Here is a 14145-nt window from a genome sequence, read left to right as displayed (position 1 = left end):
CCTCCCTGCTTTTCCCTTTTCTAGCTGTTTATTTAAGCTTTCAGCCATTGTAGAATTTTACGGTTTCATAGAAACACATGGGAAAGCCATACCCATGAGAAATTATAACCTTTTCATCATTTAATTATTCTATTTGTAAAATTCTTATCCTGGTTTCTGTGCTATTACTTCCCATTTCTTTTGCATTGCTTTGAGATGCTGTATATTTTAACTAAAATATAATACTTTCTTCAACGTTTAAAGACATTATATATATACATATACGTATATATATAAAACCATGGAAGACTGAAACGTTAATAATATCTTATATTTTATTAAATAAATGATGATACAGAAATAATAGCCAAAATATTTATTACTGATTCCTTAAATACACTATTTAAAAACTCTTAGCTAAAACATTAAATTTTTGAGCCACTGGAAAAGTGAACTGCCTCACAGAAATACTTAATATTATAAAGGGAATATGCTATTTTAACATTGACTCCATTAAGTTATTACTTTAAAAGGTACAGGGTGCTGTCATTACCCATTAAAATAAAAACACAATGAGATAAACAACACAGGACAACTACATGCTAATATTCTGAACTAACACTTCAAATGTGGACTGACCACATATTTTATTTAAAGCTTAAATAATAAATGTTTCTTTTGGCTAAGACAGCTTTTATTGTCATTAGGTTCTACTGATTTTTGAGAAATAGAGCTGCTCCACACTGAATCCACTGATCTTGGCTGCCCCCACATGGAATGTCGATATTGATCACCACACGATCCCTTTCAGCACTTGTGTAAACAGGCAAAGATATGCACTCATCAGGGGAATATGGACCATATGCGCCCTGTTTAAAAAGAATTAATTTTGTTTTAAAATACAGCAATATACTGTGTTGCAACAGGTCATTAGATAACCAAATACGAACACAAAATCTTCCCAAATAATAAAATATATTTAACATTTTATTATGAAATGTTTTAAATAAAGACTAGCATAATAAACCACATCATTCAGTTGCAACAATTATCAGCTCATGGCCAACTGTATTTCATTTATAACCTCCCCCAGCCCCAAATAATAGAGTATTTTGAATCAAATCCTACACATTATAAAATTTCATCTATAAGTATTTAAATATATGTCTATAAATAAAATATAAAAACATAATCAAAATACTATATCACATAAAAATATTAACAATAATTCCTAATATCATCTTATACCCACTATGCCATTATCCCATAATTTTTAAAAGATTTTTTTGGAAGAACTGCAATTCAAATAGAGCCCACACTTTGAGGTTTGTTATGTGTCCTAATTCTCCTAAATTTATTTTTTCTCCTTTATTCCTTGTAATTTGTTTGCTAAAGAACTATACCAAAGAGTTTCCCACATTCTTGACTTTTGTTCGCTACATTCCCATGGTGTCATGTTCTTCTGTTCCCTGTATTCTTGTAAAGTGGGTCTGGAGGTGAGTTCAGATTCAGATTCAATTTCCGGTAAAAACACTGCATAGGTAGTAGTGTATACTTCAATCAAGAGGCATATAAAGTCTGGGTGTCTCTCTTTTTAGCTATTAGGAGCCATTGATGATCATTATTTAAGATTAAAAAATGATAATCTAATTCTACATCCCTTCATTTCCAGGCAGAAACAAATCTATAAAGAGGAACTTCCAGTTATCAATCATTTGATTACCAGGAGGTACAGTTCATATAGGAAAGGCTGGAATAAATGCTATCTAATTTCCCTTTATTTACATGCTTTTAAAATAATGCATTTGTTCCCTAGCATACTGTAAAGGTGATCAATGAGCACCCTCTATTTTTTTAAGTATCATTATGAACTGGTGGATTTAAATATGTTCAATGTGCTTCAATGCAATGCAATTACTATCTTATTGGTGTTCAAAATGTCAAGCTTTGTGCAGTGGGAACTCATTAGGCTGGCTCCTGAGGGTTTTTGTTTTTGTTTTGATATGTCCCTAGTAGTCTTCAGTAGCTTTCTTACCTTCTAGTATGTCAAGATGTTGTAAGTTCATCTTGTATATTTGCTGTCCCAGAAATCAAAAATTAGTCATTACTCTGAGGATCCTTGGTTCCTTTAATGAGAAATGGTACTAGAGATCGTAGTCTGGGTGCTAGGAATGATCTATCATTCTCCTTCTAGGATTTTTCAGTGACTGAAGCTTAGAAATATGTATTTTTTTAAAGAAAAACATCAGAAGTTCATAATAGTAATTCCAATTCAAATTTAGGATTGTTTTTATTGAATTTATATAATTTTATTCAACTAACGGATAAGTTTTTAGAGTTAGAATGAAACTTAAGAGAAAAGTTAGTCTCATTCTAGAATTTTACAAGTGACAAATCAGAAACCCATGAAGAATTTATCATGGTAACCTAGTTAGGCAAGTGGCAAAGTTGCCTTAGGTAGTACAATTGAAAAAAAAAAAAAATTGGCATTAGCTTGTTTAGGAGCTCCTGACCCTAGAGAGTAGATTACTCTCTGAGCATCTGTTTCCCTATCATAAAAGGAACATAAACAACACTGGTCCACCTAATGGGATGTTGGGTGAATCCAATGATGTATTATTAAGGAGTTCAAATACAAAGCATTATTTATTCACACAAGGACTACATATGCATAACTTTTCTTTAATTCCTACTAATTCTTAAATCAATTAGAAAAAAAGTCCCAGCTTTTTACCATCTACTACAGGTCATGGATGGTGCTAGGATAGAGAGAAATAAAAATATTTTTTCCTTCATGAAGAAATTTAAAGCATTCTATTTTTAAGTCTAAGTGGGCATTATATGGAATTTTGATTGTCTTTTCCAATCCTTTTCTCTACCCCCACAACACTAACTTTTCTAAGTCCTTGATATAAAACAGTTAAGTCCCTTTGAAAACTCATTCATTTCTAAAATTCCTAAATTGTAACCTGATTGACATGAGAAAATTCATTCTTTATGAAGAATCATTACCCAAATAGATAAGAAGACCATCTGCCCTGAATGTTTCTAATTTTCCTCTATGTTTGTATTGATGATTCTGTTACTCATCCATTCATTTAACAGCATTTATGTGCTAATATTGCACCTAGAATTATAAAAGCAAAGCATTTCAATATATATCCAAATAGAGAAAATAATAATCTTCTTTAAAGCTTAAAATTTAGTTTAAGAAACAACATACACATCAAATATTTAGAATATAATTTTTTGCAAAATGAGTATTTTAAAGAAAACCAAAATGAACTACTACTCTGGGATATGTTAACCTGACAAGGATTAATGGGGAGAATGAATCCTGAGTTGGGCCTCAGAAAAATACAGAATTTGGAGTAAAGAGAATTTTCAACCATTATTAGTCACTGCCTAATCTCTTCCCTCTTCTCTAATTCTGCTTAAATGGCAAAGCTTTAGCATTCACAAATTCCTGTGATTTTCATAACTCCTTAGCCATTCCTAAAATTAATAACCTAGTATAGGCTTTCTTTTGGTATTGCCTTTAAATTCTTCAGCAAAGAGCAGACAAACATTGCATATTTGTTGAACTGAAATGATCTGAACCTATGAATGCCTATAATCCTAGAAAAGGTCTTAAATTATCTTCCTCTGCCACTCTATATTTGCTTTCTTTCCCATAACTTCTATGGTCAAAAATGAAAACATCACATTGAAATGTTTTATAATGCTATTCCTTTCTATTCAGAAGATTTTCTCTATATCTCTTCATTTTAATGCCAAGCAATTTTCTCTTTAAATTAGGAATTTAAGAGTAATGCAAAGTTGATTCTTTGCATATTCACTATCAATTTACCAGTTTTTGTATATATTTCCAAACCCTTCCAAACTTGCTTTTGGTTGTAGGCTTTTTGTTTGTTTTAAAGTGAGGGTACAAATCTTTCCAGCAAAACGTACAGTGTTTTAAAAGCGAAGTACCACAGTTGCTTCTTAAAATTTTACTTGTCATTGCTTAAAATCTCATAAACAGTAAACGTTACAACCTTCTGTAAGAAAGGTTAAATGGACTTGCCCTTATGTCACCAATAAATAAATGATCAAAGTAATAGAGCTAAGTACTTGGGCATTCTCACACTTAACACAATACCTTATGCAGACAGAAACTTTATATTGTTTAACTGAATTAAATTCTTATGCCACAATTCCCTCTTTAATATGTTTATCTTAAAAGACAAAGTACAGATCCTGCTGGGCTGAAATATTTGGATGAAGCTAAAATTTTATTAATAACTATTAATAAATACACTAAGTGCTCAGTTAATGCAAAAAGATATATTAGGAAAACTTCAAATAATATTATATTATATGTAAACAAATCAGTTTGACATTATTAAAATTAAATAATTAAAAATCTATATATTATGATTACTCACGCTCATGCCCATGCCCCAGGGAAAGTGGCTTAAAAGTATACGTGTACTACAAACAGAAGGCAATAAGCTAATATGTGAAAGAAGACATTTACAAAGGCAAATGGTGATATTTGGTATTACTTAGCCAACAAACTAAAGAAAATAACAAAATAAAACAACACCAGAAAACAAAAAAGCCCCAAATTATCCAGGTTAATTATGTTAACTATTTGGCCGATATCAACTCAAATTTCATTATAATAAAACACACGAGGGCAAAGCAAAATATTTTTCTCATCAGAAATATATTTATGCATAAAGTCCAACTAACTTATTCTAACATATGCTTTCTGAATGTTTATGAACCAAGTAAGTGAACAGTTATTTTTTTTTTAGGAAAGAAGATGTTATGACATCAGAGGTTTCATGTACATAAAAGTGGCATTATTAGTAAAGCAACCCTGGAAAATATAACTATCTCAAAACAGGAAACAAAACAACTTGCCAACAATGAATATTTTGAAAGACTTCATTCTGTCAAGAATGTCTAGGTACTCTACTTTGGTAGAGAAATACTTCCCTCTATTTTTCAATAATACAATGCTAACAACATTGCTCTCATAGTAAGTTCTTAAGAAAAAAAACCTGTCACATAGAAAAGACATTAATTAAATATTTATTATATTTAAACCAGAGTGCATCCAAGGCAGAGTTTTCAGCATATATCATTTCATATACATGGTGAAAATACTTTAACGTAAAGAAAAGACTGTTACTGTGAGTTGCTTGTGTAATCATTATATAGTCATAATTTCCCTGAGAATGAAATTGTTTCTGAAGTTGTACTGTCAGTTGTGGCAACTGTTGGAAGGTGTAGGCCTGTGGGGTTCAGGCTGGTCCAGGGTTTCTATGTTACTGTGGGGCTGATAAACCCGAAGTAACATTCTTTATTGGAAAAATAGAACAAAGGCAAACTGACTTCCTGTGGAATGTCAGAACAGGACATTATCTAAGACTGATTTACCTCATAAAGTAGTGTTTCCCAAACTACGTTATGTGGAACATAGATCCAGATGGAGGGTGGGGTGTAGATGCATGAACAGGGTTGCATGTTAAGTAAATTTTGGTAGTTCCCAGCGTTTTTAATATCCTCAAATACATCATGAAGTTCCAAATTTAAATCTGTTTACTGAACAATTTTTCAGAGAACCATTATGGAATAATGTAGTGTCAAACACTTTTTAGGAACTGCTTTGGAGAAAGTGAACGCTTTTTTGGGTAAAATCCTGTAGGGAAATCTTATTGTACCTATATTAATTTAACCCCTAGAACTGAACTTGAACTTGAAGAACCTTAAGAGTCTGCATCATGAATGAATGAACGCATAAATGAACAGTGTGAGTGTAGGTATATTAACTTCCTGCACATAGATAATGGTAAACAGAAACACTAGGAAAACATTAGCACCAGCATTTTACTTCCTTTTAATTCTTGAGCATTCATAATTCTAATTTTGTTAACTGGCAAAGTACATTACATTTATAATAGAAGCAATGGTAAACCTCCCCCTCCCCTCAATAAAAGCCTTAGAATTTGTTGTTCATATCCTTTGTTAAGTATTACCACATATTAAAAAATCTCAAAGTTCTTCAGTCTTCTGCAACCTAAAATGCTCTTTAAAAAAATGTAGGTGCTATGTACCTCCTAGTGCCTGAGTTGTCCGGCATGTTTCTGCTGAAATAATGCTATTCAGGACTTTTAGGGGTCAGATAATATTATCGAAATAATTTGTGGAAAAACCTTCTTCTGACCTAAAAGGAATTAGTCACCAAAGTTCTGAACTCCATTATTTTATCTAAGCTTATCAAAGGATTCTGAACTTTCTGCAATGAAGTAGCTGTAAGAGTAAGTGGCAAAAGTAATTCTTTTTACTTGTTTATATAAATTGATGTTGATGCTTCCTTTGATTTTATGCTGGTTCCTTCCCTCTTGGTAAAAACACGTTAAAATGCTGATGCCCCCCACCAAATTCTGTAAAACTTATTAAAAACAGCTATAGTTGCCCTAAAAAAAATGATTTCTTGAACAAAAATAGTGCTTAACTCAAGCAAAGTTGGAGAGTTTGATAGTTTATACAGAGTCAGCAAACTTTTCTGTAAGAGGTCAGATAGTAAATATTTTATGGGCTATATGGTCTTGGATACAACTATATCCTCAACTCTGCTGTAGTAGTCTGAAAGCATCTACATAAATGGGCATAGCTGTTTTCCAAACAAAACTTTCTTTATGGACACTGGAATTTGAATTTCAGATAATTTTCACATCATAGAATATTGGGTTGGCCAAAAAGTTCGTTCGGGTTTTTCTGTAACATCTTGCAGAAAAACCCGAATGAACTTTTTGGCCAACCCAGTACTATCCTTCTAAGTTTTTCATCTATTTAAAAATGTAAAAGTCATTCATGCTCACATGACTGTGGGCTGTACAAAAACAGGCAGCATACTGGATTTGGCCTGTGGCCTGTAGTTTTCCAAACTCTGGTTTATACTGTTAGGTTGCCTCAGTATTAGGCCTAAGATTTAAGAGAGATAACCTGGATTTGAAACTTAGTTGCTTACCTATTAACTATGTTATCTTTATCTTGGTCAAGTTATACAATCTTTTAAGCTTCCATTTTCTTAGTTTACAATGGAGATGATAATTCCTATTTCAAATGTTTTTGGAAAGCCTAAATATCTTGTATTCTAAACAGTTTGTACAGTGCTTGGAACATAATAAATACAAATAAATGCTCATTGCTATTGTTCAAACACTAGTGCTACTACTGGGGGACCCATAACAAATCACTCTATTTACCAGATTCACGGTTTCTTCCTCAGCAAAACAGAGAGAAAAACTACTCTACCATACTCAGAGGACTGCAATGAAAGGTAAGTGTGATTGTATTTCACCCTATGCCAATCCTCAATTCTCTCAGTGCTAGACTGCTTTTCTAAAACTACAGATCTGATCTTACAACACACGTGTTCTAAGCTCTCAATGGCTTTCTATGATCATAAGATAGTCTAAACTCCTTGGCATGGCTCCATGGCTTGTCGTACTTGGTCTTAGTCTTCCTTTCTGACCGCATCCCCTACCACTCTCCATTTGAACCATTCCAGTACATTCCAGATATACTATACTTTCAGTTCCCCAAATAACCTAAATTCTTTTCGTATCTCCATGCATTTAAATATACTTCCCCCTCTATATGGAATGCCTTGCCCCTACCATTTTTGAATTTGTCCTTGAATTTTTCTTACTTCTACTGTGACTACAGTCCTGAGAAGCTGCTTCCTCTCCCTGTGAGGTCATCTGACTTTCCCTCATCTGCTTATACAAGATAGAGCTGAGGTCTCCTTCATTTGCCAAAGCACTTCATGTAAACCTCCATAATTGTACTTCTGTAACTCTGAACTGTAATAGTTTCTTTACCCGTTTGCTCCTCTACTCAACAGAAGACTCTGATGGAAGAGATTTATTTTTGTTATCCCAGGGTTCAGAATATGGTACATAGGAACTTAATTATCTAATGATGATTGAAAGCACTTAGTAAACTATAAAGCACCATATGAAATAAGTTAATTATTATACTATTATAAAAACATTTAAAAGTGTTGGCATCAGGAAAAATTAGACTTACCGTGTATGACGCCCTGCTAGGTACTTCACAGACACAGGACCTTATTTATTCCTCAACATGGTCCTACACAAACATCATTATCTCCACTTTCAAATGAGGAAACTGGCTCAATGAGGTTAGGTAATTTGCCCCAAATCACCCAGCTCATAAGTTTGGGAGCTGTGAGTGGCATTTAGACTGCTGGACTCCAAAATTTCATGTTCTGAAACATTTAGCAATATACCTCATATTCTCTCCTTCTTAGCTGATCTAGGAGAGGCAGTCAAAGCAGTAAGATTAATGGGAAGAAGAGGATCACTGTAAAGGAAGGAGGGGAAAAAAGAGGTGGGGAAGTATCTTAAACCTTTCCATTACATGGCAGGAAAAAGTGCAGAAGCCTTTGGGGAAATCTCTTTTATAAAAATAATAAATTCATATTATCTTTCAGCCATCTCTTTTATTGGCTAAATATTCCAATTCATTTTACCTCTCTTTACATGAGATATTTTTCAAATTAAATTACTTTTAGCTTTCTATTCCTATCCTGATTTTTTAAAGTGTGGTAAATAAAACTGGATAGAAATGATACTCAAAGTAAAATATTGTGGAGGGATAAATTCCAAGTCTTATAATGTTATGTTGCTTTTCATACAACCCAGTTAACAGATTGGCTTCTGTTCATAACCACACTGCATTCCTGATCTGCATTCAGTTTGTGGTCAGTTATGTGGGTACTGCTCTAGGTCACTCTCTTTTGCATTTATGCCTCCTCATTCTCCATGCTCTATTTTTATTGCTGGGGTTTCTCCTTAAGTGAATCATTTTATACATGTCCTACCTTTCCCCCCATCAAGGTCATTATATGGCTTTTAAATTTCTTTGCCAGAGAAGTAACACTTCTCATAATTTGGATTCATTTGAATTCATCTCTGTCATCATATACAATTTTATATATTATGGTTATAACCCTCAGCGAATTTTAGCCTTAACTTTTTTTTTTGCTGTATGCGGGCCTCTCACAGCTGTGGCCTCTCCCGCTGCGGAGCACACGCTTCGGACGCGCAGCCTCAGCGGCCATGGCTCACGGGCCCAGCCGCTCCGCGGCATGTGGGATCCTCCCGGACCGGGGCATGAACCTGTGTCCTCTGCATCGGCAGGCGGACCCCCAACCACTGCGCCACCAGGGAAGCCCTAGCCTTAACTTTTGTATAGAACTTTCGACCTGGTCCACACACGTAATGTGTGTAATCCATAAGTTACCAACTTTTTGACATACAAATTTCTTATATGAATCAATAGCCAGAGAGAAATAAAATAAAGATGATTTCAACTTCTCCCTTCTCTGTCACTCTACTACTAGAGAAAATGAAGCTTATATGGGGGGTGGAAATGGCGAGTTTCACAGAAATGTATGTTCCTTTAGGTCAGAGGATGCTCTTATAGCTCTCTGAGCAATAACTGTTAATTATGGCTTTATTAGTTTTTATTTTAAAATAAATATTGTGATGCTTTGGATTTTTTTATTTTACAAAAAGAATTATAATAATTGGAAAATTCAATGAAGTATTTCACAACTAGAAAACTCATTTTTCTTGTAGTAAGCAGTATATGAAATAGCTTGTTGGTGATTAGATACAGAATCAAAACTTTAAAGTTTATTCACATGTATTCTTACTTACATTTAGTAAAAGTTATGTGTTTCATCTACAACTATGTCTTATTTTAAAGGCGAATATCCCTCAAGTTCCATTGTTGAAAGTTCTTTCAAAAATTGAAGGTTTTGGACTTCCCTGATGGCGCAGTGGTTAAGAATCCACCTGCCAATGCAGGGGACACGGGTTCAAGCCCTGGTCTGGGAAGATTCCACATGCCGTGGAGCAACTAAGTCCGTGCGTCACAACTACTGAGCCTGCGCTCTAGAGCCCACGTGCCACAACTACTGAAGCATGAGCGCCTAGAGCCCATGCCCCACAACAAGAGAAGCCACCACAATGAGAAGACTGTGCACCGCAACAAAGAGTAACCCCCACTCGACACAACTAGAAAAAAGCCCGTGTGCAGCAACGAAGACCCAATGCAGCCAAAAATAAATAAATAAATTTATAAAAAAAAATTGAAGGTTTTAAAAGGGAAAAAGTTAACCGAATAGACCTCTGTCAAGACAGTTTTCTTCATCTGCCAATCAGCAGCATAGTGACATGGTATTAGATGTGTATTACGTCTTGATGCTTTCGATTTCTGCATGCCAAGCTACAGGGAAGTCATTTAACTTATGTGAACACACATTTCCTCATTTGAAAATAGGAATAATAATATCTACCTTGCAGGGCTACTCAGAAAAGTATGTAAGGTAAAGTATATAAAACATTTAGCACACTGCTGAAAATAATAGGAACACAATATGTGGTAGTTCAGATTACCATTTAAGGCTTTTTTCTTATTAGACTATAACTTATTTAGAAATTAAAAACTATAATGTTATTCTTTCCATAACAAAATAAAGCTTTTAAAATGTCCTGTACATCTTAAAAATTATAAAGGACATAATATTTGGACTGTAAATTTGTTCAAATGCAGGTAACATTAGAAAGTAAATGAAAAATTCATAAGCCAATTATATCTTATTGAAAAGATAAAATCTAAAAATGAATTGATTAAATTAAAACTTGTTCCTGTTAAAAATGTATTACCTGTGGAATCCAGCCCATAAAACAAGGGAGAACTGATGATACACTAGGAGAATCATGCTGATTTTCAGAAAGTCGATTTCCATCAAAACTGCATCCTTCCAGTAATAAGCCACTGATCTGTCATAGAAACATATAAACCATTAAAATATGTATTAAAGGCTGAAATGGCAGGAGTTACTATAGTATATCTTCAGAAGAAAGGCAACAATTTTCATTGTGACTATTCATTCCAAACAATGTGAAAACAAAGATCATGGTATTTTGTTTGATAATAATGTAGGTGAAGACCTGAACCAATGTTCACTGTGAGCTTCCTTTAGGCTGAATCCTCAATTTTAGCAAGTATTTTGGAAAAAAAGACTTATAAATGTCATTAGTTATACAATTGCATATGTCTTGGCATTAGATTAATGGACATATAACGACAAAAGCCAAAAAGTTACTCTTTTTCCAGGAGGGGGAAAGAAAAGCATACTAGAGAAAAAGAACATGTGCTACCTGCTTGGAATTCCAACATCATTTTCTAAAAAATAGAACAAAATTTGGAAAGGTTAATGAAAAAATTCTTGACATGTCATGCAGAGCTGAAAGAAGAATAAAAAAGGAGAAAGAGTTCATCTCTTATTCTAAATTAAACTTAGTGTAAATTTATAAAGTTATGAAAATAAAAATATAATTATTTTGGTAATATTAGTTTCATATTTCTTTAAAAGTGTTCATTCTTTTCGTTTCTGTAGTGTTAATCTACCCTGAGTTTATCTAAAGGCAACAAACATAGAGCCTCCATTTGCATTCAGACTCCCATCTATAGTCTCACAATTTAAACTTGATAGAAAATGTAAACAATCTTATAAATATTGTATAGTACCTTTTAAGTTAACATACTATAGAATTTTAGAGTCAAGGGAACACTTTAAGTTGGAAGTGTTGAAATCATTTTCAGTTATAACTAGAGAATGGTTTAGGGACGAGGAGGTACTAGTAGAGTATGCCTTGACAAATAGTTCTGATTAGCTAAATTTATAATAGGGTTCTTTACCATGAAAAGATAAGCAACTTGTTTGTCAGTGAAAGAGATGGGATTAAAAATAGAATTATTGAATTCCTAAGTTCAATATTCTTTCTACTATACTACTAATGTGATGTTATACAGGCCACTTCAGGGGTGTTGAAGTATTGCCTTGAAGAAATGTAAATTAAAATTTAAAGAGTACTTGCTAATTTCAGTGCTAGAAAAATCTCTGCAAGATAATTCTTCTAAGGCTTCTTCTAGAAATTTCATTGAGTTCTGCACTCAACTGGTCTTTACAGAAATTTGTAAATGTAGTCCCCCCACTGATAGTGTCACAACTTGACTATGTAATATGCATATACAGATATAAACTCATCATTTTCCTCTTCTAACCAGGGGGTAGGAGGGATGAGAAATACTATTCTCTGGAGCCTATTTCAGTAATTGGCACTACTGACCATGTAGTTGCTTAATCAGACACCTGGGAGACATTCTTGGTTCCTTCTCCTGAACTTCCCACATGCCATCAACTATCAAGTCCAGCCACTTCCAATAAAATCTTTTAAATCTCTCCTTTTCTCTCTATACCCTCTATCATTCCCCTACTTTGGAATGTAAAGTAAAAAAAATGAAAACATAAGAACTTCAAAAAGTGATACCCTGTTGTTTATATAATAAAATGATAATATATCAAGGATTGGAGTAGTATCAACAAATGGTACCCTTGTTCCATCTGGAATTCTGCATCAATGGAAGGTGAAAAAACAGGTAGGCCCAAAATATTACCTTTATTACTGAAAAAGATAGTTTGGAGGATATAACAGGTCTCCAGGCAAATGGACTTGCTAATATCAACACTAAACACAAGAATTTGGAAGGCTTAACTTCTAGTTATGACAGTACTAAGCTAAGGAGCCAGCTGCACCAGGTGCAGAGACTGCCTTGAAGGGGCAGAGCAGAATGTGTACACCCAAAAGAAAAGCATAGGAAGGCACAGTATTCAGCCCTGGGTTTCTGACTCAAACTCACAGTCAGATAAACACCTTTATCTGACACCTTTCCTGGAAAGGAAGGAGTCAGGTAGAAGGCAGAGAGTGTCTAGGAGTATGAACCTTAGTAAATATTCCTCCATGCAGAAAAAAACAATAGGAGCAGGAAATAAGAAATCCCCTCTAACATTATATTTAAAATACTTGGAAAATTGCCTGATATACAGCAAGTGCTCAATAAGTATTAGCTATTACTGTTCATTTAATCTAATCCATATTCAAATTTCTAGACATTTAGAATTGTTTCATATAGTGTATCCATTAAATAAGGCAAAATAAGGTTTGATTGGAAATTATTTAAATAATTTCAATCAAAAAATTTTTGCTTATATTTGATTTTGCAAAATATTTCCCAAATTTGTCCTAGATAACTGAGTCTATCCATCACTTCATTTATACATCAAACAGCTAGGCGATGTGTTAGAGCATGCTTTCTAATTTGATCAATACTGTACTTCCACTCTCTTTTTCACCTCCTTTAAATGATAAGCCATATTAAAATGCTATTTATACTTAACATATATACTTATGGGGCAAACTTCATACTTTTCTATTAAAAGTTTGTTAGAAGTCTATCTTAGTCATTAGTACCTTATTGTGCATGACACATATCCCTTGGATGCAAAGAAATAATTACTGAGATCAGAGCTCATTTGTTTACATTATTTTATTTTATTTTTTCAAGTAGACATTTTTTTGAATTCCAGTATTTTCTTTATTTCCACAAGAGAGACATTTGAAAATATTAACTATATCAACACCTGATCTCTCTTTTCTTTTACTTTAATCTTTTTTTTAATTGAAGTATAGTTGATTTACAATATTGTGCTAATTTCAGGTGTACAGTGAAGTAATTCAGTTATACATACATATATACCTATTTCTTTCAGATTCTTTCCCCTTATAGGTTATTACAAAATATTGAGTATAGCTCCCTGTGCTATACAGTAGGTCATTGTTGGTCATCTATTTTATGCATAGTAGTGTGTATATGTTAACCCCAAACTCCTAATTTATCCCTCTCTCCCTCTTTCCCCTTTGGTAACCATAGGGGTTATGTCTGTTTACATTATTTTAAAAGAACAGCATTGTCAAGGCTGCTTCTTGACATCTGTACAAATATACTATTTGAGTTGAACGCAAATAATTAAGTGAAAGGCATCTAAATGTGCATCTCTTGCTGTAATACCATTTCCTCTAACTATTCTTGTTTTGCTTATAAATGCATAGCTTTCAATTTAACAGAATAGGAACAGCACAAAATCATTAAAGCAAAAGGAAAAGAATCTGTACTTGGATGTTATTCACACTTGAAACCTCTGATTAAAACATCTGAAACCGAGGGGCA

At 33.5% G+C, this 14145-nt stretch overlaps 1 protein-coding gene across 1 annotated transcript in view; it reads right to left on the bottom strand.

Moving 5' to 3' along the window:
- Positions 1 to 422: 422 nt before the first annotated feature.
- Positions 423 to 14145, bottom strand: part of DYNC2H1 (dynein cytoplasmic 2 heavy chain 1) — a 376702-nt gene continuing 362979 nt past the window's right edge. The window contains exons 88-89 of the mRNA XM_079929106.1: positions 10737 to 10853; positions 423 to 848 (exon numbers count right to left, since the gene is read on the bottom strand). Coding sequence (XP_079785232.1) covers positions 690 to 848; positions 10737 to 10853 — 276 coding nt within the window. The 3' untranslated portion in view covers positions 423 to 689. The remainder of the gene's footprint in view (positions 849 to 10736; positions 10854 to 14145) is intronic.

The sequence above is a fragment of the Stenella coeruleoalba genome (assembly GCF_951394435.1).
Source record: "Stenella coeruleoalba genome assembly, chromosome: 8".
Lineage (NCBI taxonomy): Eukaryota > Metazoa > Chordata > Mammalia > Artiodactyla > Delphinidae > Stenella > Stenella coeruleoalba.
This window is presented reverse-complemented; position numbering and strand designations above follow the sequence as displayed.